The 25087-nt window shown below is 39.8% G+C and overlaps 1 protein-coding gene across 1 annotated transcript in view; it reads right to left on the bottom strand.

The window, feature by feature from the left end:
- NAA16 (N-alpha-acetyltransferase 16, NatA auxiliary subunit) overlaps positions 1-25087 on the bottom strand; it is a 76501-nt gene that overhangs the window by 7637 nt on the left and 43777 nt on the right. Inside the window, exons 10-14 of the mRNA XM_086620327.1 lie at positions 5353-5425; positions 4891-5060; positions 4380-4532; positions 2325-2453; positions 1543-1756 (exon numbers count right to left, since the gene is read on the bottom strand). Of these exons, the coding sequence (XP_086476453.1) occupies positions 1543-1756; positions 2325-2453; positions 4380-4532; positions 4891-5060; positions 5353-5425 (739 nt within the window). The remainder of the gene's footprint in view (positions 1-1542; positions 1757-2324; positions 2454-4379; positions 4533-4890; positions 5061-5352; positions 5426-25087) is intronic.

The raw sequence follows: 25087 nt of genomic DNA, 5'->3' as shown, positions 1-25087 counted from the left end.
ATATTGGGGTGAGGAGAAGTAGAATATTCTGGTATATACTAACAGGACCATTATATGAATTCCTTAGGCTGCTTGCTGCGCTCAGATTTTTAGACTGGATTAGCATTTAGATAAACCAAGAAGGTTTAACAGTTGCATGAAAAGCAGAACACAAAAAACATGGTTTCTTACAGGTTCACGCAAGTGAGGAGCCTTCGGCCTTTCCATTCACCCCTCTTTTTCCTTCCCTGCTGTCCCACTGACCTGAACAGTTTAGCCAGAATAATGCTGTAGTTTCCGCTCTGTTTACTGCGGTGTTTCACTAAGAACAGGATTTGTGCTAATAATGTGACAAGGAACAGAAGAACAGCCTACTGAGGGACTAACATTATTTTGCAGCTATGACACCATGACCTCTCCACTGAGGCCAACCACCATTCTGAGATCGGGAAGCAAGAAGCAAGCGTTCTTTTCCTCTCCCCTATTCACACAGCACTGTCTTCCCCTGTGGATGAGCCCACTGAATCCCAATGCACAGCAGGCAAATGAACCAACATGACATTACAGACTCTTCCCACCTCAGTTTCTATGACATTTTGCTACCAAGATCCTCTGTCACACACGAATCCAACATTATATACAGAAACAAATTAAAACTGGAGAAAAAGATGCAAGTTGAACTGGGCTATGAAAGTGTGCTTCTTTTTATACATACTTCATTATACACAGGCAGATATAGAAAAACTTCTTTCCTTCAGAGGTGAATAATACGACTGCATTGGCAATTAAGAGGCATTTTTGCTTTAACTTTTTCCCCTATGTCAAATATCCCTCCCCTTCCAAAGAGCTAGACATTCATTTTAGTCCTTTCATCAACAGCCACTGCAGCGCTGACAGTAGCTGCAATTCTGCAAAAAGACAAGCAACTATTTATCTTAAAGGAAAAAGCCTCAGAACTCCCCTGTTATTGAATTCTCAGATTTTCAAACCACACCTCATTGGTTTCTTAAGTCTGCTTTCCATTTAACACTAGTTTTAAATTGTTTCCTAAATTTTGCTAATACACACTTATCTATGTATTCTTTGGTGCTGATGTTGTGAAAAATGATAAAACGTAATGCAGTGTTAACTAGTATTACTATGCAGTAAGTTAAATACACTAGATCAAAATTAAATTCTTACAGTTCAGACTGCTTTCCCACAAAATCTATGCATTGTTTCATAATCCATCAGTTAATGACATTTACCTTTTGTTTAAATGGATAAATAGACGAACTGAATTTGATTTTTCCTCCTAATATTCTGAACTACTACTTCTCCCCAAGTACTCCAACTATAGCTAGGTTCATTCATGTACTGGTTTTACACTATGATGAGAGCAGGACAGAGAAGAAAGTTCTAGCATGTTATCTATGATCTCTTTTCAGTTATGAAATTGTGACAGAAAAGAGGAAAAACTTGTCTATGATACAACCCATATTTATTCTGTAGCACATAACTTCCTTGGCTTAATAAGTTTTACACGTGTCATACATATACGAGCCTCCGTTATGGTCTAGATACCTGAATTCACTTCTTGTTCTTTGCTTTCATTGGCAAGAGGATTATCATGGAGCTTCAAGTAGATTTCAATTGCTGACCGAGCAGCCTTGAAGTAGAAGGCATGTTTCCTGAGCACATCTTCTAGTCTCAAAAGGTCTACATAGGCACGGAGAGTCATCTTTCTCATGCAGTACGTGTGGAAGTCAAATTGATCATCTGTTATCTCAAAAAAATGCTTCAAGAAAAAAACCAACACAACTCTTACACACTTACATCCCTTAGTTGATTTTTTTTTTATGAGATGGAGGTGAATAAAGTAACAACTGATATTATTTCAAGCAATATTTAACAGGCATAGAAATATCCTTATAATACTGACTGTCCAGGAAAACCTGTCAGTAGGGAAAAACCTACTCAGAAAATTCTAATTTTGTTAACAAAAACTATAATGTGATTGTTCAAAAACGTAGGCACTCCTTAAAAGCTAAATGAAACGTTACTGTTTTGATTTAAAAAAACAGTTGGCAAAATACACCATGAAGTTAATGTACAAATAATTGTATAGTTAGCAGACAGTACTTGATACTGAATCCTTTTCACTTCAAATAATCTTTTTTCATGTAATAGCTAGGGATGACATCTTATCTATTACAATAAATCACAAAGTATTAACCTATGTTTAAAAATCATTATATACTGGAAACTTTACATGCAAATAAAATCATGCCAATTACATCAACAAATATCTTCACTAGTGTGAGAGAAACACTGGGGAAAAATTGATCATGTCTGCAGCTACTTACCCTTTCTACTTCGTGGCATTTTTTCAAGGCATCACCATACTTCCCTAGCCTTTGATAAGCTGTGGCACATTCGGTCTGGAACCACATACACTGCATCTCGTTCAGGTTTTCCATTGCAGAAGTTCCTTCCTGAAATAAGTGTCATTATCACTTCTTGCTATTCTAACTTACCAGCTGCTTCTTTCAATCATGGCTAGTTTCAGGCCATTAGCACAAAATAATCAATCTTTCAACTACTTGGAATGCAGAAAATTGATATAAAAAGCCAGGTGATTGAGACTACTACTTGTGATACCCAGTGCTCCAAGACAGAAAATAACAGATTTAAATAATTTAAAAAACCCAACCTATCTAAACAAGACTAGTGTTTCAGATTTTTAAGATTAACTCATGCTTGTATACACAGTCTTACTTTACAGTTTGGGAGCAGAAAACAACACTATTTAAAAAAAATCTTAAAGTTCAGTGAATAATTTTTATTGTTCTTTTCCCCTGTCAAGTAAGTAGCATCTACTAGTCTAAAAATCCATCAATATATTATATATACTGCTTTATCTTGTAGTATGAATCATTATAAGTTTCTTAGAACTTGTAGTCTAAGTAAATAAATCTATACATTTACAAGAAAGTCTAAGATTTACTCTTTATAGTTTCAATGCTCTAGATTAAGAATGAACAAACTGAAAGCATGTTCCACATTACAAATGCTAGGCACCAAATTTTCAGAACAGCCTTTATACAAGAAAGAAAACCCAGTTCAACTGACAAAATATTATTTAGGATCAGATTTATCCTATCTTACCACAGGTATCTATGATAGAGTTCTGTATTTCTTGCTCTAACACTTTCAATAAGCATACACGATGAGTTTTAGTAATCAAGTTTTCAGGTTGTTCCTAAAAACATCTAGAAAGTTCGTATTCACTTTCAAGTGTTTTCACACCTAAAATTAAAAATAATTAAGGATCCTGATTCATTTACGTGCCCCTGGAAATCCCACCAAGTAATTGTCTTCATATTTAGTTACATAAATAATATGGAAGTCTGGTTTTTATGAATGTACATTTTGTTCAATGTCAAAAATATAGAATTTAAAGTGCTTATCCCATCTTTTAAGGATAGGATTTGCTTTAATAAAATTTCTATCTGTAGTAGTAGCTTAAAGGAATGAAATATTCAAGTTCAAATTACTTTATGTTAATGTTATATCATAACAAATATAGTGCACATTTCCGTACAGTTAGCTCAGATGGTAGTATTGAGAAACAGCAGGTTTTGCAAACAAGGTATCCATCAGGTGCATTTCCAGAGAGGTACTTAGAAGTATGGCAACAAAAAATATTTCTGGACAACTATCTTTAAACAATCATTTTTTCCAGCTGTAGAGACCTAGTAAACATTGGAGCACCATGTCCAGCTCTGAGGTCCCCAGCACAAGAGGGACATGGGCCTGTTAGAGCAGGTCCAGAGGAGGGCCAAAATAAAAAAAAAATATCAGAGGGTCAGAACACCTGAAGAAAGGCTGAGGAGCTGGGGTTGTTCAGCCTGGAAAAGAGAAGGCTCCAGGGAGACTTTACTGCAGCATTTCAGTACTTAAAGGAGGCTTATAAGACAGATAAAGAGACCTTTCACCAGGGCATGTAGCAGTAGGACAACCGGTAACAGTTTTGAACTGAAGGTGAGTAGAGTGGACATAAGAAATTCGTTACTGTGAGGATAGTGAGACACCGACACAGGTTGCCCAGAGAAGTTGTGGAAGCCCCACCATTGAAAGTGCTCAGAGTCAGGCTGGACAGTTCTTTGAGCAACTCGGTTTAGTGAAAGATGTCCCTGCCCATGGCAGGAGGGTTGGACTAGATGATCTTTAAAAGGTCCCTTCCAATCTAAACTGTTTGTGATTCTATACAGTTATTTACCACTAAGGGTAAGAGCATAATGCTAAAAATCAGACACTAACAAAATATAAATTTTTCTGTTTTGGTCAGAAGTTACATGAGTGAAAAATGAACTGCCAGAAGCAACCAAAAACTCTCTTCATTAAAGCAACATACTTACCCTCGTGAATTTAGAGCACATCTCCTCTGCATCCTTCACCATATTTGCTCGCAGCATGTATTTAGCACACTTAGAATTGATAAATCTGTCTGCAGTATCTAAAGATTGTGCTTCATCCATCCATTTGGCAGCTTCCTTGAGGTTACCTACATGCTGACAGGGAGAAATTAAATAGCTAACTTTCAGTATGAGCCTGCTGTTGACCAGCTCCTGAAATCTATTGTTACTGGTATTTCTCCCTCACAAATAACAAAAGGCAGTATTATTGTTTGCTCCCCCACTGCCTCCAGATTTTTTCAGAACTATTTGCTGGATGTTGTGAGTTGCTTTAGCAGAACCTAAAAGGGTTTTAAGTTTTGTCCTGACAGAATAGTGCCCAAAAAGAAACCTGCTTGAAAACCGACATCCATAACCATTGCTAACTGAAATACTATCCGCACATTCACATCAGTTTGATGGGCTGTTTTTTTTAAACAATTAGGTATTCTACACGTCCAGATATACTTTTTACCTTGTAAATCTTTGCTTTTAAATAGAATAGTTCTATTAATGTTGGAGTACTTGCAATTGCAGCATTAATGTAATCCAAGGCCAAGGAACATTGGCCAAGTTTGTCAAAGTGCTGTGCCAGAAAATATCGAACCCAAAGCAGCGTCGTTGGGGGCTCTTTCTCTCCATTTTCTGTAACAAAATGGAAAAAGTTACTGGTAACACACACAAAAACCCCAAAGCTTGGCAAAATTAGCAAATATTTCCCAAAACGCATTCATTCACTAGAAGGTATTACAACTATTTCCTTGCAAAAAGCATCAGCACTTCAATGGTTCTTGATAACTGCCATAAACAGTAATGTAGCATTATATTATTAGTAATTATATTAGTATTATATTAGTAATATTATTATATTAGTTATTATAATAATTAGTATATTATTAGCATTTACAGTGTAAGCAATAAGACCATATAAACTTACCACACGTACTAAAAAGGTCACAAGTTTTCAGAGAGGCTTCATAACCAATAACGAGTTCTTGGATTGTAGAAACCTGCACATAAAAAAATAGCAACTTAATTTATGCTTTACTAGCATGCTTACATAACTTAACATACCAAAAAACTACCTGCACAAAATTAGACAAACTATACTGAAATGATTACTTAATCTGGAAAACGATCAGACACATCCTCATATAGTTCATCTTTCATAAGCTACCTTTGATCACCCATTTTAACTGAGTGATACAGCAGAGAAGTAAATATAGTCTTTGGCAGCTTATGGCAGAAAGTGATCAAGTACATTTGCTTAGTATCCTTTTAAAGTTGTATTTTGGAATTTTTATTTAATTTATGCTATTAATTTTTAGGTGTCCAAACTGAGTCAACTGAAGAAAGTTGCTTTGGAAAAGACTCTGCATGAACTTCCCATAACAAGGAAGATATAGAAGAGACTTCTGTGGTTTTCTGTCAGGCTGATATGTACTATTAAAGACTTCTGTTTCTGTTAAAAAGATATTGCTGCCTAGAATACAGGTTGCATCTTTTTTACATTAAAAAAATCTATATATTGATTGACTTATGGCTAATACTTTCTGAGATCAGACCTTGTCAACAATATTGTTCGTTCCAAGGTTGAAGACTCAATATTCACCCATATAGTTTTGAACTCACACTACACAAGTGTGACATTTACAATACATACAGGTGTCAGCATCTGTGCACTTCATGACAATTAACTACTCCAATACCACGTCCATGGCTTGTTAGTGCCGTGTATCATTTCTAAGCATTTTGTGAAATGCTCAACCTGTTTTGTAGCTACATTCTAAACGTGCTTGCCATATCCAGCAAGTAACCAGCCTCTTAAGGCAATGAGAGCAATACTAAGAAAGAAATATGATCTATGTACACATACCCAAAACACAGAAGGGGCTTAAAAACCAGATCTAATGATAAGCATAGCAGGATAACAGCTACATTCACCAGTTAGGTGAAATCTATAATGGTAAAAACCTAAAACTTCAATGATCAAAAGTAAGATGATCCTACATTTTAAAAAAGTTGGTTGCAAGAGTAAAACTAGGAAATACTGTGGTGAGACAGCAAAATTTTAAAAAAGTAGATTTGACAAAATACACATCTACTTCAAGATACACTTTGGGAGAGGAGGGGAGGGAATAAACCTTGTTCTAGAAGATCAGAGTACACGATTTGAAGGATACTACTTTATTTAATCTAATTCAGCAAAACAGGTAAGGGAGACCAAACACTGCGTTTCAAAGACAGCAGAGCGCAACACACTCAAGTCATACACAGCCAGTGTAAATGTCTCAAAAGCATAATAAAGTGTATAAACACACACATTCTGGAAAGCTCTAGGCAAATCTCATAAGAAATGGTTTCTGGCAGCAAAATCTCACCAAATATAATAAAATGTTACTAGACTTCAAATAACTAAAAAGTGATAACAGAATGTAAAGTCACAAGTCAGTGGACAAAGGCAAATAAATGCGTTAAGTCATTCTCTCTCCCTTCGTCAATCTCAGAAAAACCTTTGAAGATTCTCTTCTCTAAAATGAGTTCAAATGCAGAAGCACACATCTGCTTCAGGCAGCAGGCTTGCAGTGTGTGTGTGCAACAGAGTAAGTGTCATTTCCTTACCACTTTTCACTGCAACGTCAAAGCATTCCTCAAGTTATGCTCATCTGGCTGTCAGTAAACTCCAATGCCATTGAGACCAGACAGCTTTGCTAGGCTGCAAGTGAACTGTGTGCAAAGGGAGAAAGACCCCTTCATTTCTTTAATAAACACACCCCACCACACTCTACATACATTTTTTTCCACTAATGCACACTTGGAGCATGGCTTCACAGCTGGACAAAGACCATGTTAACACCAAAAAGAATAGTGCCAGCATCTGAGCCACACATGCCTGGTCTCTGCTTTTGGCCAGTGCTAATGGTTGTATCCAGAGTTACAGGTGATTTACTCCTTGCTCCACCTCAGCATACAGACGCCCAATTACTAGTTCCATCATCAGGCAGCAGACAGACCCAGGACAGCAAGACAAGTAAGAAAGCCTCTCTTCCTAGCAGGAGGGTCTTCAATCATCTTATAGCAACGGAGAAATCAAATCCTCTGATCTTGAGGTGATGGAGAATACCAAACTGTACCATGTTTTAAAAGATGCTAAGTTCTTCCAAATTCAGAACTCTGCAGTGGTTTTGGTTTCTACAGTCCAAGAAACAACACTGGAATTGTCACTCTGAAAAGTACTTTGAACAATAAGTTTGGAAATAAGCATTCAGTGAAAGCAACAGCTACAAAAATAATGCAAATCAGGTAGTTAGGTTATTGCATTCTTGAAGAAAATGACACTATCTTTGTTTCTCATGACTACTCAGAATCCTCTCCTCTCTTTTTATGCTTATGCTTCAGTCTCTTGCTAGTAATTTAGAAAAATAATTCCGGGTTGGTGTGCTGCTTCAGGGAACAAATGATCTGGAAATACAAACCCTAATTTCTATGTCCATACTAACTGCAAATTTAGTAGTAATAGCTGTCTCTTGGATTTACTACCAGCTATTATCCATATTCTAGACTCAACACTGCCATCTTAAAGGCAATAATATTTTAGTATTTCTAAACGCTACAGCATTCTTCATAAAGATAATTTTACAGTTTCTAAAAATCAAAGTATCTGGAAATACCATGGTACTGACTATAAGTTAAATTCAAACAGTATTTTTCTAGGAAGAAAGTTAGTTAGTCCCTTGCCATGCATCTGAAAAAGCTTAAGGTATTACAAAAGCATAACAGAAGTCATCAACAAATCTCAGGTTTTGTTATGACAAGAACAGAGCCAATTCCAGAACTGGGGCCACCAGTTTCAGAAGCCTCTTAGGTAACCAAAACCAAACTTGAACCCTGATTCTGAATTACTCGTTCCTGTGCGCATCAGTTTTCACTTATCTGAGTATATTGAGAAACATTTTGTGTCCTCTTCTGTAAGGGACAGCCTAAGGGAAAGTTATTGTTTTCCAAGCAGAGCTAACAGCTAGAATTCTTTTAACATCACTTGCAGCTATTAGAGTGGCACCTATAGGTCAGTCATTATATGGAAATCTGTGCTGCAGGCTGTGCCATATACCACGTGACTCCTGTCTCAGAAACTTTTCTTTAGACAGAGAGCAAGAAAGTACTATCAAAAATAAGAATAATAATATGGGGATACAAAATGGGATGTCAAAATGGGACGTTAAGGGTACAGTAACTGAAATTCTATTTTGATCCCCCCCCACCGCCCCCCCCATATTCTATGTACGATGTAAGCGGAAAGCAGTGACAAAGGAATAAAAGTCAAGAGCAAAACAATATGGAAAGGTTTTTAAGAAACACACGTAACAAGAGTGAGGTGAAACATACAATGGAAGATGAAATCAACAGCCCACTAGCACTAAGCAGGGATGCAAATTTGTCTAATAAAAGGCTAAGCACTGGTTTATTACTATGGAAGTTAAAATATTTTGCCCAACTACTGTAATAATAGGATATATACAATTAATTTAGTAATTTAAGACTTGTTTCAGTGACAACCGTCAAAACACTAATACTGTATTTCCTTCTTCAATGAAACAACTGCAAGAAAAAAACCTGAATTATCAACACTAATCATACAGAAATATTGTAATGTACTATAAAATGGTCAGACTTAAGGTGTATTAACAGCTTTTTATAAGGATTCAGCTTGTTAATTTATCAGTCACAATCACTACATTTAAGTATTGTTTTCAGTTGCTGCCATTGTACATCAGTAAGAAGTTACCAGCACTTCCAGTGCACATTCATATTAAAAGCTACTGCAGGCAGTTTCAGAAGCAATCTGCACGTTTAACGTTTGGCACAAGTGTGAGTCCCTGCTTTTTGAATGCCTGAGAACATGTTTAGTATTATTATCTGCACTGTTCAAAAAAGGCAAACAACAAAAAGGGAAAGTTTGAATACAGCAGCTGAGACATCAACTGTAAAGGTGCATCTATAAACCTGTCCAAACAGGCAAACGTGCTACTAACCTGTAGATATAGGTGCAATGGTGGTCTTAAGGTTTAGTTATGCATTAGTGCAAAAGAATCTTCAGGCTAACCCCAGAAATACTTCAGAAAGATGTGCTCTAGTATGTGCTTTTATAAAAAGTTTTAACTGTTCCAAAATGCATACATATTTGCACTATTGAGACAGAAGGAAGGGGTACATTATCTTGCCTTAAACACCATCAGTAATGAAAAGGATACAAAACACTGCAGAAGAGTAAGCAGACAGGAACAAGATCACACATTATTTGGCACAAATATGTGCAGAGTGACATTTAAATCACTAAAATGGGTCCATCATCACCATGCATCAAACCCACCACTTCTGGGAATTACCATACAGTAGGAGACTGACATATTAAAAAAACATTTTGACTGTTTCCTTATGGAATGCTGTCATGGTTTGATGTGGAGGGGGAGGTGGTTCTGGTGGCAGGAGAGGCGTTTTGCTCCCTGCGACCTCCCTGGTTTTGGAACCGGGTTAGGCTTAGTTCTGGCCACCAGATCAGACTCCCATCCCCCTTGGGGTTGAGCCAATAGGGCGCCTCTGCGAATTGCCCTATTTAAGTCAGGACAAAGGGACCGGAAAAGGTGCTTCACCCAGGATCGAGCAGAGAAGGGAGGAGGGCACTGCCCCCGCTCCCTGGCTCCTGGCCGGGCAGCTGCCTGCGTCGGGCCGGCGCCGCCCACGGAGAATGGCGGCAGCGGAGCCAGCTGGGGAACTCGGGGGCACCCCACTCCCGGGGTGCCCACTGGGCTGAGTTCACCTGGAGAGGACTGAGATCTGAGAGAAACAGCCGCATCGACAGCAGGTCAGTGAGGATGGAGCGGGAGGAGGTGTGCCGGAGCCGAGTTTCCCCTGCGGCTGATGGTGAGATGGCAGGCGGCCCCCCTGCAACCAGGACGGCCTTGGTGGAGCAGAGACCCACTCACAGCCCGTGGGGAGAAGATGCCTGAGCCTGAGGATGGTCGTGTTGGGATGCACGACAAGGCAGAGCGGCATCTAGAGTCTGCGTGACGACCCACGCCGGAGCGAGTGGCTACAGCTCCCTAAGTACCCGAGACTGTGGTAAAGCCCACACCGGCGCAATCTGTGGGGAAGGATTGTTTCCAGTGGGCTGGACTCACGCTGGAGAAGTTTGTGGATTTTTCCTCGTGGGTAGGGGATCCATTGGAGCAGGGGAAAAGGGTGTAAGGACTCCTCCTCCTTTAAGAAAGAAGCAGCAGTAACAGCATGGAATGAACTGACCTGCACTCCCCCAGTCCCTGCCCCCTGTGCTGCTGGGGGGAGGAGGTAGAGCCGGGAGGAAAAGGAAAGGGGGGGTGGGGGAAGGTGTCGGTTTTAAGATCTGGTTTTGTTTCTTTCTGTCCTCTCGAGTAATTGGTTTTGTTTCCCTTTGTCCTTCTAAGTAAAACTGTTTTGCTTTGAGAAAGCTCTGTTTTGCCCAGGACCATGGTTGGTGGGTGCTCCCTCTGTTCTTGTCTCAACCCTCAGTCCCTTCTTTTTTTTTTTTTCCTCCTCTCCTCTCTACTTTACTGGAGAAGGAGAGACTGTGTGAGTTTTAGTTGCTGGATCAGCCTAAAACGACGACAAATGCCTAATAATCACACATATCAGGAGCTAAGTATTTGCATGTTGTTGTGTGGTTTTTTGTTTTGTGAGGTTTTTTGTGTGTATGTATGTGTTGTGGGTTGGTTTGTTTTTTCAAAAAAGTTTCAGTTCTCTTAAACACTAGCAATTCACAGTTCTGTGCTGCATCCAGAATAATTTAAATTATTCAGTTATTTTAACAAGAATAACCACCTTCTCCTTCAAGCAGGTGCACAGCCCACTGCAACTCATTCCAAAACAGTAACTGGTATCTTTAAGGAGATGCTGCTTCTGTCTCAGAAAATAGTCCAACTTTACCTCAGCGTCAAAACTCCAGCTTCTGAAATTTAAATGGCTCAAATTGTACTTTGTTCTTCAAACAGAATTCAACAGATGCTACAAGTCTGAGACTCATGACAGAGCTGGAGACTCTTCCATGTGGAAACACTCTGGCTAATCCCTTTTGTAACCTTCCACAAAGAGTCAGAGGAGCAAAATTAGCCAACGGTTCTTCAGCTTCCTGAAGGTGACCCAATGAGGCTTTTCTTAAGAAACTTCTGTGTATTTACTTCTCAGTAATTATAGGAGATAAGAAAAAATAGAAATAGAAATTTCACAAGAATCTCACCTACTCAGATTCATCTGTCTCAAAGTTCTTGAATTAAACTGCAAGAGAAGGATGGCATTAGAAGAATCATTCTATACTCAAAAAACAGAAAGCAGTTGCTGGCTCAGTTCTGGAGAAGGCCTTTGATGACAATATTTTGAACAGGGCTTACAACTGGTCTGTGGCACACAGTAACAATACTAAGCCACCCCTTGAGTTATCTCCATTATCAGTCCACTTCTGAGACTGAGAGTGGTAATCATTCACACACAAAACCAGCTAACACAACAGAGCTGAAAGCTAGGGAGCTGAACCCACAAAATAATGAAGAGCAATACTATAAAGAGTTGGTTCCTTGCTTTTCATTTGGTGCTATACCCTCCACACCATTCTAAACAGAAGCTTGCCCAGGAACAGCTTGGCACAAAAAAAAGCTCTGATACAATGATGGCACAAACAAGAACGTCTTCTAAAGCAGTATTTCTTGAATGATTGTTTCAAAACTCCCTTTGCTCAGAGGCAAATTGACAGCCTCCCTGAAAATGGTTACTTGATTGCTTGTGACGGATGAGGCAGACCTACAGCTTGTCAAGGAACATGTACCCCCTTCTGTAGGTCCCTAGAGACACTGCACAGGGAGATCCTGGATTAGGAGCCAGTTAAGCTCTGCCCATGTGGTAAATTCGAACCTTGAAGTTCCCACCTCTACAAATGCAGACGCTTAGATGTGAACTTTCAGGCCTGAAAAATATTTATGAATGGTAGCAGAAGCACACGTCTGACAATCTACTGTACCTAGCACAGCCCCATCACATGATTAACAGTTTTTTAATCCAGGGCACTCTGACCATACCTTTCTGGATGGAAATACTGATGGGAAGGAAGATTCAAATAACGAAACTGCCAAGACTCAAAAAGAAAAAAGCTAATAAATTCAATGAACAACTTTGGGGAAAAAGGGTAAGGGGGAGTAAAGGGCAGCTACACATTAGAGAAAAGATTTTACTACAGCCTAACGAAGACAAGAAGCATCTTCATCTACAGCCAAGAGGTGACTGGCATGAATTGAGATGTGCTTTTTATTGAGGCAGTAAAGAACAGAGCGTGCCAGACACATGAGCCAGCTGGCACACTTGCACTGCACAAAAGGTCTGAGTTCAGGCTCTTCCAGTGTATCCACCCAGGAAGGTGTACACGGGCAGCCACCTAAAGAAGTTCCATTTCTTGTATCTTACTATAATTTTAACTAAAAGACTATCCAACATCACAACATTTATAAGCTTACACAGTTCACAGAAGAACCAAAAAACTTCTTCAGCAAGGCTCAGACTGGTTGATTTGTTGGTTTTTTGGTGGTTGTTTTTTTTTTTAAAGCAATGTTAACATTATTTAAAGAATGTCCCATATAGCTACTTTGAAACATAAGATATTGACACTCTAGATTTATGAGCGTGAAAAAGAAAAGGTGTAGGGTATGCAAATGACTGATCATTTCCATTTTTACTCAAGGCAGGTATACAGTAACTTACTTGCAATAGCTTCCTTAGTCTCACTTGAAATGTTTCTGCTCCGCAACTTTTTATGGCTGATAGATTTACCCCACTCAATGAGGTATAAACCACAGAACAAACCCATAAAGGCTATTCAAATAAATTACTCAAATTTTGAAAGGATATTCAGCCTCATATGGAGAATTTCCTTTGCTTACATTTCAGTGTATGGCTAACATCTGAATGCAATAAAAATCACAATCAATTAAAAATTATTTTATCACCTCATGCCATGAAAGTAGAAACAGGAAAACACAAGAAGCTGCCTTCTACTTAAACACAAGTCTCCTTAAATTTCTTATATAGCTTTGACATATACAGATGCCAAGTTTGTTTCTGTAAGAGGCTTTAATATTGTGTAACACCAATGAAAGCATTGCTTTGAAACTAAAAGCAGTTCAGAAGTAGGTGCATCTCTACTTTTAATTTTATTCAACTAAGCTGTCAATACTCACTCCTGCTTCCGTAAGAAAAACACCATTAAGAGAGTGCATATGCTCACACATGCACAAAGCAAGAAAAAAATCTGTCACTTTCAGTAAAACACAAATCTAAAGGGAAGTTTCAGAGTAATTTTAAATTGACCTAAGTGATAGTCAACTGTCCCCAAAAAAATCTGTGGGTTTTCATTCAGATCTGTTTCTTGCTCCAGTTTGCTAAGCAGCTGCATAAAATATTGCACCCCCTTCCAGTGGAAACCTAGGTATTCTACAGTCAACCCCAAGTACCCATAAAAACACCTTTTCCAGTCAGTTTGCAACTGGCCATATTGACACAGTTAGAAAATTATTATTTACTTTTCTATAAAACTAATCCTACATGTTTAGTCACTAACTTCAGCATTTCTCAGTGTGTGGTAGCTAAGCAGACAATTCTCAGCAATGTCACCAAAGAGCTACCAGCTTGTAAGGACTGGCTAGCCACAAAGCCTTAACTCTGCAAGACTGTATTTAAAACAAAATGAATAAAAAGCAAAAAATTAATCCATCCTACAACCCTGTAAAGCTATACATTTTCTTTGCTCCCTGACCATCTAAGAAATCATTCACATGTTTTGTAAGCAGTAAAATAAATAGTCTTCTGTTCGATATGTTTCTTTAGAGCTGATCTACACTCTAAGGAAGTTCATATATTGTGGTTTATTGTATATTTTCGTAGAAAGAATGAGATACAACAGCTTTATTACCTTTTAGTTTTTTCTTTACATTTAGTTCCTTACAACTAACCACCTCCATTAATGACTTGTAATCTCTTTCAAACGTGAAATATAGCATCAGATATAACAAACTTGAAATTCTGAGTGTAAGTCAAGCATAACTAGAGCTCCTTTTTGCCCTGGATTAGGTATGGAGGTGTGCCTTATGATACACATCATTGCGAGTAAACTGCGTATCTCCTCACTGCAATGAGTTTGTGTCACCTGCAGATGCTTGGCTATACACATCATCAAATCCTACTCTGATTTAGCATTTCAAGATAACACTAACTCACTGTGCAAGTGAAGATTACTGTTTCTGTCCATTGCTGCTAGCACTGATAACAGCTACTCCTGAAATAAAACAAGTCATACTTTTTTCTAGTGTCAATACCACCAATGAACACACAGGCTATTTGAAATACTAAACTCCAGAAGAAAAAGCTTCCTCTACCTAAATTAGCTCTATTTGCATTTGTAACTCGTAACATGGTATTTTGTATACCTGCTCTGCTGAAACAGCACTATTACTTTTTTGTACAAGTATAATGAATTAGAAAGTTTATAGTACAAGTAACCTTTGATAAACACTGCAATCATTTTGTAGTTTTGACTGAACCAGGCAACATGTGACTGCATTAAACAGTTTTTGTCTTCAACATCTGCACTGGAAATATACTTTGTCCCATATGTAACAGGCTTTGCACTTGAAAGCTATTCTTAGAGAACTCCCAGCAAAGGGAAAGCTGCTCAGTACACCGACTTTGCAGAGAGCAGACTACTCGAGCAGAATGGCAAACAAGTCACAAGAAGAGCATTCTTCATTAAAGAGTTTACTGCTGCTTTGAAAAGGTCTCAATGTGTAAACATACACGTGCTAAAGTACAACTGCACAAGCTCCTTTGGAGCTGTCATGAAAACAAGAGCCAGTCATGAATTTTAAATGTTTCAAATTTGACAAGTCAAATATTAAACCAACTCATTTAAAGTTATTTTAAAAGCGATACTCCTTGAATATCTTTATAAACAAACTTGGAAATGGAATCCTAACTTTGAGATTGCTGGGAACTGTCAAAATTGCTCATATCTTTCCATAAAGTATAGCATCTTTCCATTCAGAAAATAATAAAAAGTATGGCTACAATAATTGAATATTTTTTCAAATTCAACTACACTTCTAGGTATATTATCAATATAATATTAACTTCCTCCAAAAACTGAAAGAAAACTTCAATGAAAGTGTATATTGACTATAGGTGCAGCAAATACATCAACTATAGCAAAGCTACAGAACACTTCTGAGTACTAACATTAGTGTTCAGCTGTATCACAAATATTGACTATGATGTTCATATCAGATTCTCCATCAGCTATGTTTTTTCAAAGTGAAAGCTAATACAGATCAGTAGTTTACAAACTGTCAGTGAGAAGTCACACAATTTAGAAAACTTGTGCAGGAACCTACAGTTCAGCAGGACAATACCACCACAGTCATAACAGACTTACTGTCCCCATGAAAACTCCTCCACAGTGGCCAAGCTGTAAAATGTACGACAATTAAAAAAAAAATCTTGTGACTGCACAAAAGACTATTAAAGGCCTGCCTTTTAAGCTTCTTTTCTGATTTTATGCTTCCAAACACTTGTCTTTCACTGCTTTTTCAAAATAAGCTATAGAAATTTAACGTGCCAGTCTACTACTGAAGTCTATATATAATTTAGAGAAGCCTACTCATTTACCTGCTATTTCCAGTTACACAAAGACAGACTTCTAGAAGAAGCACATTGCTTAAATGTATTAGACATCTTTCATCTAGGAATTAGCCCAAAAGGATAAACAGACTATAAATAGGATATTATTTTTCCTCAGACATACTGTTACAGACATGATGGTGCCTTATGAAACGGACTTATAGTTAGACAGTCATAAATCAAAAAGCTGGGCTAGGAGAGCACTTCATATGGAGGACTGAAGATCTGAAGTTTACCCATTTGCTTAAATTCATTCCACCGCACCCCAAATTAATCTACACTTAATAGTGAACTGCAAATATCTGGTAAGTTAAAACAACGTATATTTTCTTGATATGAGCCTAGTACAGAAGAAAAACAAAATTCAGAGATGACTGGCTAGCTCAGACTTACTGTTCTAACAGCAGCCACATGTCCGAATTACACTAAAGAGATTGTAAGGTACAAATCAAAGAGCCACTCTAAAGTGAGAGAAATACAGACACCAAGCAACATAATATAAAGCATTTTGTTACATATTTTCTCTGGAAGAGTGCTTGCCTCATTTAACATAGACCAGAGTGAATGAAATGGGAAAGAAATGGGATAATGTTCTATGAAAGTACTGACACACACAAGCCAGATTTTTGCTTTCATTTTCATATTGCCTTAAAACCTCCATAACCAGACTTTCTAACATGCCAAGCATTCCACATCAACTGAAGTCAGCAAATGCTTCTGAAGATAAACATCCCTGAAAACAGAACTCCTGTTTTTTCATTGATCATCACTCCAGATGATCAATGCCTGCAGAATTTGGCCTTGACATCTTACTGCCTGTTTTAAACGTGACATATGAATAATACTTCTCCTCTTTATTGTACTGTGTCAAGACTAATAACTTGTGAGACGTGACATAAGTCACAGCATATGAGAAAACTGCCAAACAAAAAATTTGCATTATACCACAGGATGTAAACACATTCAGAAAAACACGTCATCTTAGAGCATTTGACTTTCCAGTTTTACTATTACTCCTAATGATCCAGTTATAAAACCACTGACACAATGGAGTAAGTAAACAATTGCAGTAAACAAGTTTGTACTGGAAGTTTTAAGATGCTCGTAAGAACAAAAATTCAGAGCAAACCAATGCTCTAAGTAAGATGTCACTGTGGTCATCACACAACTGATTTAATGGGCAACCAGTTTTCTGAAAGTTTTTGGACAAGTCTGGAGAATGCACAAAAAGCAAATAATTTAATGAGCAGAGCAACAATAGCAGCAACTATGAGCAGAGATGCTGAGAGCATTTCTTGTGGGTCTTCAGATGGGCATATGGAGCAGTTATTCCCAATGAAGACCACTCAGACTTAAAAAAGCTCTCTTGATAGTTTGTAAGCCAGCTGCTACACCTGTCAGCTTTTGGCTTACATGTTACCTCAGGGACCCAAATTGTGAGCCATCAACATGTTTTACACTATCCATTCTCATTACAGAGTGGAAGCATCCTATCCTGGCAGTACCTACAAGGAAGTTTTTCACTCTTCTTCTTCTGCTTATTTTAAAGTCTTCTTACTCCTCCTTAAGATATAGTTATATAGAACAAATGCTATGTTTTGCTATGAATGTACCAGTTAATAACCAGATCCTGAGCAAATCCACTTACCAAGTTTTCCCTCAGGGAATTTTAACTCAGACACTACTTTCTAAAACTTGAACTGACAGAGTCAGTATGAACAAAAGCCTGTCCTTGGTTGATCTCACAGAGCTATTTCTTCTTAAAGTGTAAAGTTGCGGAGAAGGGATTTGGAGAAGTACTGAGACGACTCAATATGAGTTAGCTGCAGGAAGTCTCGTTTATTGCGCAGTTCTTATTGCTTATATAGACAGTATTTGCCAATAATCCTGAGACCACACCTTTTCTACACCATTATTGGATGATACATATGCTTGTCATATTTAACAGCTTATTTCAAACAGGTACCCGCCTAGCGAAGCTCTGCTCTAAGCAAACACTACTCCCTTATCATACTGCATAGTTTTCTTATCCTTAACTTCAAGGGCATTCTGCCCCTGAGGCCTAACTTTCGAGCTCCAGTCCTTATTTACACAGGATTTTCTTCGTGCAGTCTCTTCAAGGATCTGCACTCCGACAAATCCCCCTTTCTTTTCTTGCACGAAGAAAATCCTGTGCACGAGACTGTTAACCCCAGTTACTAGCATGTTGTTTTGGTACAGCCTTGCAAAAGCAGTTTCTAGCATACTACTTCCCTTTCTGAGGGCTTTACTATTTCCACTATATCCAAGATTCCACTGAGCAGGAGGGTGTCAGTCGGCAGGGTCATCGCAGAGAAGAGAGGCAGGCACGGCACCTTCAGGGCGTCCCCTGTTTATCCACACAGTGTTCTCTGCAGCCTCTTTCCGCCCCGCTCTGAGCCGTCCCCCCTACACCCTCAGCAGAGTCTATGAAAAAGGTACTGACACGGCGTTGCTGCACGCGTGGCCAGTGCGTGCAACAAGGCTGCCAGTATGTGCTCTGCTGGCCAACAGCGGATTTTTTAAGTTGTAACATGTTTCTCCTAGCTTCCTTTTTCAAGGTTACGTGCTCACAACTCCGTCCAGTTAGTAAATCTTTGTCATTAATTTGGTACCAGTTAATTCTTTTCTTTCCAGTAGCTACGGGTGGAATCCATACACTTTCCGATCGGAGAAAAGACACAAAGCATATATACAAGCAACTTTCACACACGTAATATACTAAATCATAAGAAACATAAAGACAGTTTACATATCAATATACAATCCTCTACCACAATTCTCCCCGAATGCTCTCCAAGCCATTGCAATTGTTCGTGGATGGACTCACCATGGTCACTTAGATTAAAACAACACGTTTGTGTAACGTGGTTGTTGCTGGCACTACCTGCAAATTTTGATCCTAATAAATTTAACTCTTGTGGGGAAATATACGGAAGACTGCCCCTTTTTTTTTTTTTTTTTTTTTTTTATTTTTTTTTTTTTTTTTTTTTTTTTTTTTTTTTTTTAGGTATTTGTTTTAATGTTAAATGAATTCATTCAATAACCACTTGTCCCATAGGTGAATGAGGGATACTGGTAGTGTGAGTCACTCCCCAGTCCTGTAAGAAGGCACCCTACTGGATCACTGTCTGTCCCAATTTTCTTTGGTACTCCCATGGTTTTCTTCAGTGTGAGCAGTAGCAACAACAAAGGCAGAGAACATCTCAACAGTTACATGCACATATTTAGATCGATTAAACAATGGAATATAAGTAATATCAGATTGCCATAATTCATTGGCACATAAACCTGTTGGATTTACTCCTGCTGGAGTATTTGAAGGCACAATATGTTGACGGTCAGGGCAGGCACCTGCAATCTGCTGAGCCTGATCTGCTGTCTGACCTGACAGAGAGCATCATCTACCACCAATTGACAAACTGTAGGACTATTCATCATTCCTTGAAGCAGTACAATTCAATGATATTGTTGCGTGGGTCGTTCATTGTTAAGCACTGGAACTGAAAAGGCAAATCTAGGACAATCGTTAGGGTGTAAATAAATAAAAAGTAAAAAGGTGAAATAACCCAATCTTTTAAATCAATCACCATCAAATGCTAACATTCTGGAATCATAGTAGGATTTGGTACACCCGGTTGTAATGCATCCATTGGTGAAATGATTGCATAATAGCTCTTAAATCTTTTAACATAAATCTCCATTTTCCTGATTTCTTTGGGATAACAAATATTGGAGTATTCTATAGGCTAGTGGAGGGAATTATATATCCTAATTTGAGCTGTTCATTGACTAATTTTTGAGCTCACTCCAGCCGCTCACCTTTTAATGGCCACTGATCGACCCAGACCGGCTTGCCAGTCAACCAGTCCAGCTTGAGTCGGGGCTGGACATCAGTGATGTGTGCTAAAAATTTGAGGTTAGCCTCACATTCCACTGATTCAACAAATCCCGACCTCATAATGTACATGGGACATCAAAAACATATGGTCTCAAAATAGCTTGTTTGTTACCTGGGCCTACTGCTAACAAGGTCTGTGCACTCTGCTGTGGGATCTGTGTTCCACCTACTCTGATCACAGCTGCCAGGGCTTGTATCAGAGGCTGAGAGGGCGGCCAGTCAGGATTTTTCACTATAGATACATCAGCCCCTGTGTCAACTAGGCCAGAAAAGCCTTCCCATTAATGATTACTGTTAAAGGAGGCTGTGCAGCTGTGACTGTCTGTGTCCAAAATTCTTTTGTGATAGCAGAGTGACCTTTATAGTTATATAGGCAGCTTTTATAGATTATTACTCTAGCCACGATGTGTCCACGCGGCGCTTACCCAGCTGTGATTGATCACAAACAATAGTGCACGCACCTATTTTAACTTTACTATTGGCTATGCCTAAAAAGGAGCTATTTTTTACTTGCTAAACTAAACATCATTTTCTCATACACTCTATATCAACTTCCCAAACTCCCATGTCAGCTTCTCACACTCCCTGCACCAGCTGTTCACACTCCCTTTTCTTTCTCATCCTTGTTATCGGTGTTTTCCAACTTCAGAAAAGAGCACAGGCTTAAATCATCAAGGTCAAACCCCAACTGTAACTGTGTGTATGATGCCACAATTCCCCTTTTTTGTTTTTCTGTGACCATTACTTGATGAACCGTACTCTGTACCGTTCGCTGGGAGCGTGACAATAGGCAGGGGGTGATTATTACTATGCATAGAAGAACTACTAGCAATATAATGTCTGCTTTACTAGAGATTTTAACCATCCTGTCAATTAAGAGCATTGATAAAGCAGAAGCTGTAGCATTAGTTTGTTTTGCAAGCCAACAACCCAACTTATTCAGTATAGTTAACACCTGTGCCACTCCAACTCCTGGTGCAAATATTGAAGCTGCAGATAAGATCAAGAGCTTATTGACAGTCTGTGTTAGCATTTTCAATGGCTAGCTGGAATACCAACACATCTGCAGTAGCCGGATTTTCTGTTTATCTCTGAACTGCCATTTGTAGCTGATCAAAGAAATGCTCATAAGGTTCCTGTGCTCCCTGCCGAATGGAAGCAAAGGAAGCTTCCCCTGTCCCAAAAATCAGGGACATGTCTTAATGCTCTCTTAGCCAATTCAGTCAGTTGTTGGAAAGCCACTTGCTGTAACCCTGCCTGTGCCTGATTTTGACATGTGTGACATTTTATTCATCCCAAAATATTTAGCTCTCGATTTAAGAGATTAAACACCTATAACACTTTAGCTATTGTTTCATTGGGAGATTTCCCCATCATTCCTGTTTTAAAAGCATATTCTCCAAAGTACCATGTGCGTATTCTATGATCAGTTGCCCAGTAGGATTGTAAGGAATACCAATAACATGCTCAATATCTTATGATGACAAAAATACATATGGCTGATAAGAAGTGTATGCCAAAGTTCCTGCGAGCGTAAACCACGAAGATTAACACCATTCACTGGTGGCATAATTATGTATTAACAGCTAGTACACAATTGTACGATTGAGCGGGCTTGCTCTCTTGTTATACCAAATTGTCACCTAATAGCATCAGCATTCTGATGGTAGAAGTCATGCAAGATGTTTGCCTGCATGAGCGAGTTTGGTACCAGAGCTGCACTCGTGAGAGGCTCAGCTCGCCTGCTCCCTTCTGCTATAGGCCCTGGAAGCGCGGTGTGCGCTCGCAGATGTACAATGGAATATGCATGTTTACGGTTTTGCAACACTGATATTAACTGTTGAAATTGCTGGAACAGAAGGGAATTAGTTATTTCCCGCGATGCCGATCGAGACGATCCAAGTTACGATGTGTTCTCTCGGTACAACCTGGGCCACAGGCAGCGGCCGGGCGGGGGGGCGGGGCCAAGCGGCCGCTCGCCAGGCGCGGCCGGCGGGTGGGGGGCAGCAGCGGCGGGGAGGGGGGGGGGTGGGTCGGGGGGGGGGGGGGGCCGGGTCAGCCGTCCCTCGCCTCAGCCGGGCGGGGGGGCAGGGTGGCGATGACGACCCAGCAGCCCTGTGCCGGCCCCCCTTTTGCTGTTGTTGCTGTTGTTGTTGTTGTTGCACGCACTGGCCGCTCGCGCTCCGTAACCGCCGCCGACCCCTCCCGCCGAGGGACCATCAGCTGCGAACGAACCGGCGCAGCGGGGCCCGCCGCGCGTCTCCGTCCCGTCCAGCCGCGGCTCGCTCCGCGCACGGGCGGCAGCGCCGAAGCAAACGCCGCCCGCGGCCCCGGCCGGCAGCAGCAGCGGCGTCCCCGGGGCGCCGCCGGGCGCAGTGGGCGGCGCGGCGCGGGGGTGCCGGTGTACCGACTTCGTTGGAAGAGGGGGAAAGAAAGAAGTCTGTCTTTCGTTCGGGGCCCTGGATCAAAAGATTCGATGATGACTTTTCCAGGCCAGCAGCATCCCCACAGGTGGCTGCACGCCAAAGTTTAACGTCTATAGTGTCCCAAGTCCTTGTCATGTATATATTTGAAGAGCTTGCCTCCAGTACATGGGCTGATACCCAAACCAGGAGTACCGGGAGTTTTATCAAGTCAGAACTGTTAATAGTGCTGGTTTCTCTAGCACTTTGTCAACACTTTAACTACAGACTTATGTTCTGTTAAAGCCATGCTTCCCATTGTTCCCAGTCGCTTACCTCCTCCTGTTGAGGCAGTTGTCGCTTTTTTTTTTTTTTTTTTTTTTCTTTTTTTTTTTTTTCTTCAGTCGCTTACTTCTTCTTTCCTTTGATTCCTAATTCTTCATGTTTCCCGATAATATCTTTTGCATACCCCCCTGCAATCAGGGGGGGCCAATATCTTTTTCCAAGTTTTAATCCACGCTTCTCTAAGAAGCTTCCCAACAACGACAATGCAACGTCCCGTTCCATCGTCTTACCGCGACAGTGGATCCTACAGATCTTCCGGCTTTCCCCTATAGGCCGCCTGTATGTAGATCTGCACGGCTTTCCCCGATGGGCCGCCTTAATGGATCCTGCGGATCGTCGGCTTTCCTGTATAGGCCGCCTGGGTAGATCCGCCCGGCTTTCCCCGATGGGCCGCCTGAGGTCGCCGTCCCTTCTCCGCTAAAATAACACTCGTTCAAAACAAGTAATAAATGTCCCGAGTGAAACGATGAGTCCAGCTCATTTTTTCCCGTCCCTGTTCGGGCGCCATAATGCGGAGAAGGGATTTGGAGAAGTACTGAGACGACTCAATATGAGTTAGCTGCAGGAAGTCTCGTTTATTGCGCAGTTCTTATTGCTTATATAGACAGTATTTGCCAATAATCCTGAGACCACACCTTTTCTACACCATTATTGGATGATACATATGCTTGTCATATTTAACAGCTTATTTCAAACAGGTACCCGCCTAGCGAAGCTCTGCTCTAAGCAAACACTACTCCCTTATCATACTGCATAGTTTTCTTATCCTTAACTTCAAGGGCATTCTGCCCCTGAGGCCTAACTTTCGAGCTCCAGTCCTTATTTACACAGGATTTTCTTCGTGCAGTCTCTTCAAGGATCTGCACTCCGACATAAAGTGTTCTTAAAAACTATGTTTTTCACTTCCTTACGTAATCCACCAATGGTACACAGAGAGCATCTAACTAGAAACACAGCTGCAAGTTGCATTAAATGCCTTTAGCTTTCCACATCAAAGAGTGCAAATGCCTTCTTTCCTGAAAGGGTTAAAGAAAGATCTTCACTGGACACAGCCTACCTTCCTGTGTAGACAGTCTTACACCTTTTTTTGAGACTGTTGTTTCTGATGCTTCTTCCAGCCAGACATTTTCTCTCATCCAGTATTTCCTCACAGTCTCCATGTTTTTAGTTACTCAGAAAAAGGGCACATGTGCACTAATGTCGAGCTTCAATGGAATCAACGAACACACCTGCAACACAATCGACGCAAACCTTGATGTTGACTAATTGAAGATCTTCACTCTTTGGATTTTTATCTCATGGATAGAGAGACCAGCACGTATGGGGAACCAAGGAGTATTTCTGGATATTGCTCAAGTACAAAGAGAATTTTTTCAGGGGGAAGTGGGAGCAGCATTTCTAGATCCCTCTCTCATAAGGAACAACAGCAAATAAGGCTGTTTGCAGTTATTTCTAATACACGTGGACAGCCACTTACAGAACGTGAAGATTACTATATTCTCAAGCAAGTGCTTATACTTCAGGTTATTAGCTCCCAGTAAAAACATTCTGCTGAGAGCCACAGCTACATTCACCTTGAACAGTAACCTCGCATGAACAACAAAACTCTTAACAACGCAGTGGCACTCCTAAACACAAGCTGTTGCTTCTTGAATATGCCAAAAGCACTACAGCTTCTTCCTGATGATGTATTGTGCCAACTGTGTGAATTTTATTCAAGTACAAAAGACATCAATACAATAAAAGTAGTTTGGGGTAGCCAAGCATACTTGCTATTTAGAAACTAAAAGAAGCCCGATAAAAGAAAGTTAATAAGCCTCCATGCTATGTAGCAGGCTTTCTAAATTAAAGGTTTAGCATTACAGAAGACTCAGAGAATGACTACTTTGATATCCATTTTTTAACAGACTTCAGAAACTAAAGCACAAAGTAAAGAATAAAAACTATAAAACCACTTGTAGCATAAGAGGAAGAGTTCAGTAGCTAGATAGTTCATAGGCCCAGTAGCTAGACAGTAAGTCCTCTATACCAGAGAAAAGGATTAAGACAGTCATATCAAAGTATTTCATGTACACACGGACTATATTGTGTTGAGGCATTTTCCTTGTAGATGCTCCATGTTTCTTAGCATGTAAATAAAACATACGTACAGTCACATTTCAAAATTTTCATTCATATAGCAATACTTTAAGCGGTTATTCCAAAAGCCTCCAGAAATCCTGAAAATGAAGCTTTCCATTCACTATTTTCACATTTTTAAA

Source organism: Tauraco erythrolophus, chromosome 1 (assembly GCF_009769465.1).
Source record: "Tauraco erythrolophus isolate bTauEry1 chromosome 1, bTauEry1.pri, whole genome shotgun sequence".
Classification (NCBI taxonomy): domain Eukaryota; kingdom Metazoa; phylum Chordata; class Aves; order Musophagiformes; family Musophagidae; genus Tauraco; species Tauraco erythrolophus.
Note: the sequence above shows the minus strand (reverse complement) of the source record. Positions and strands in the feature narration are given on the sequence as shown.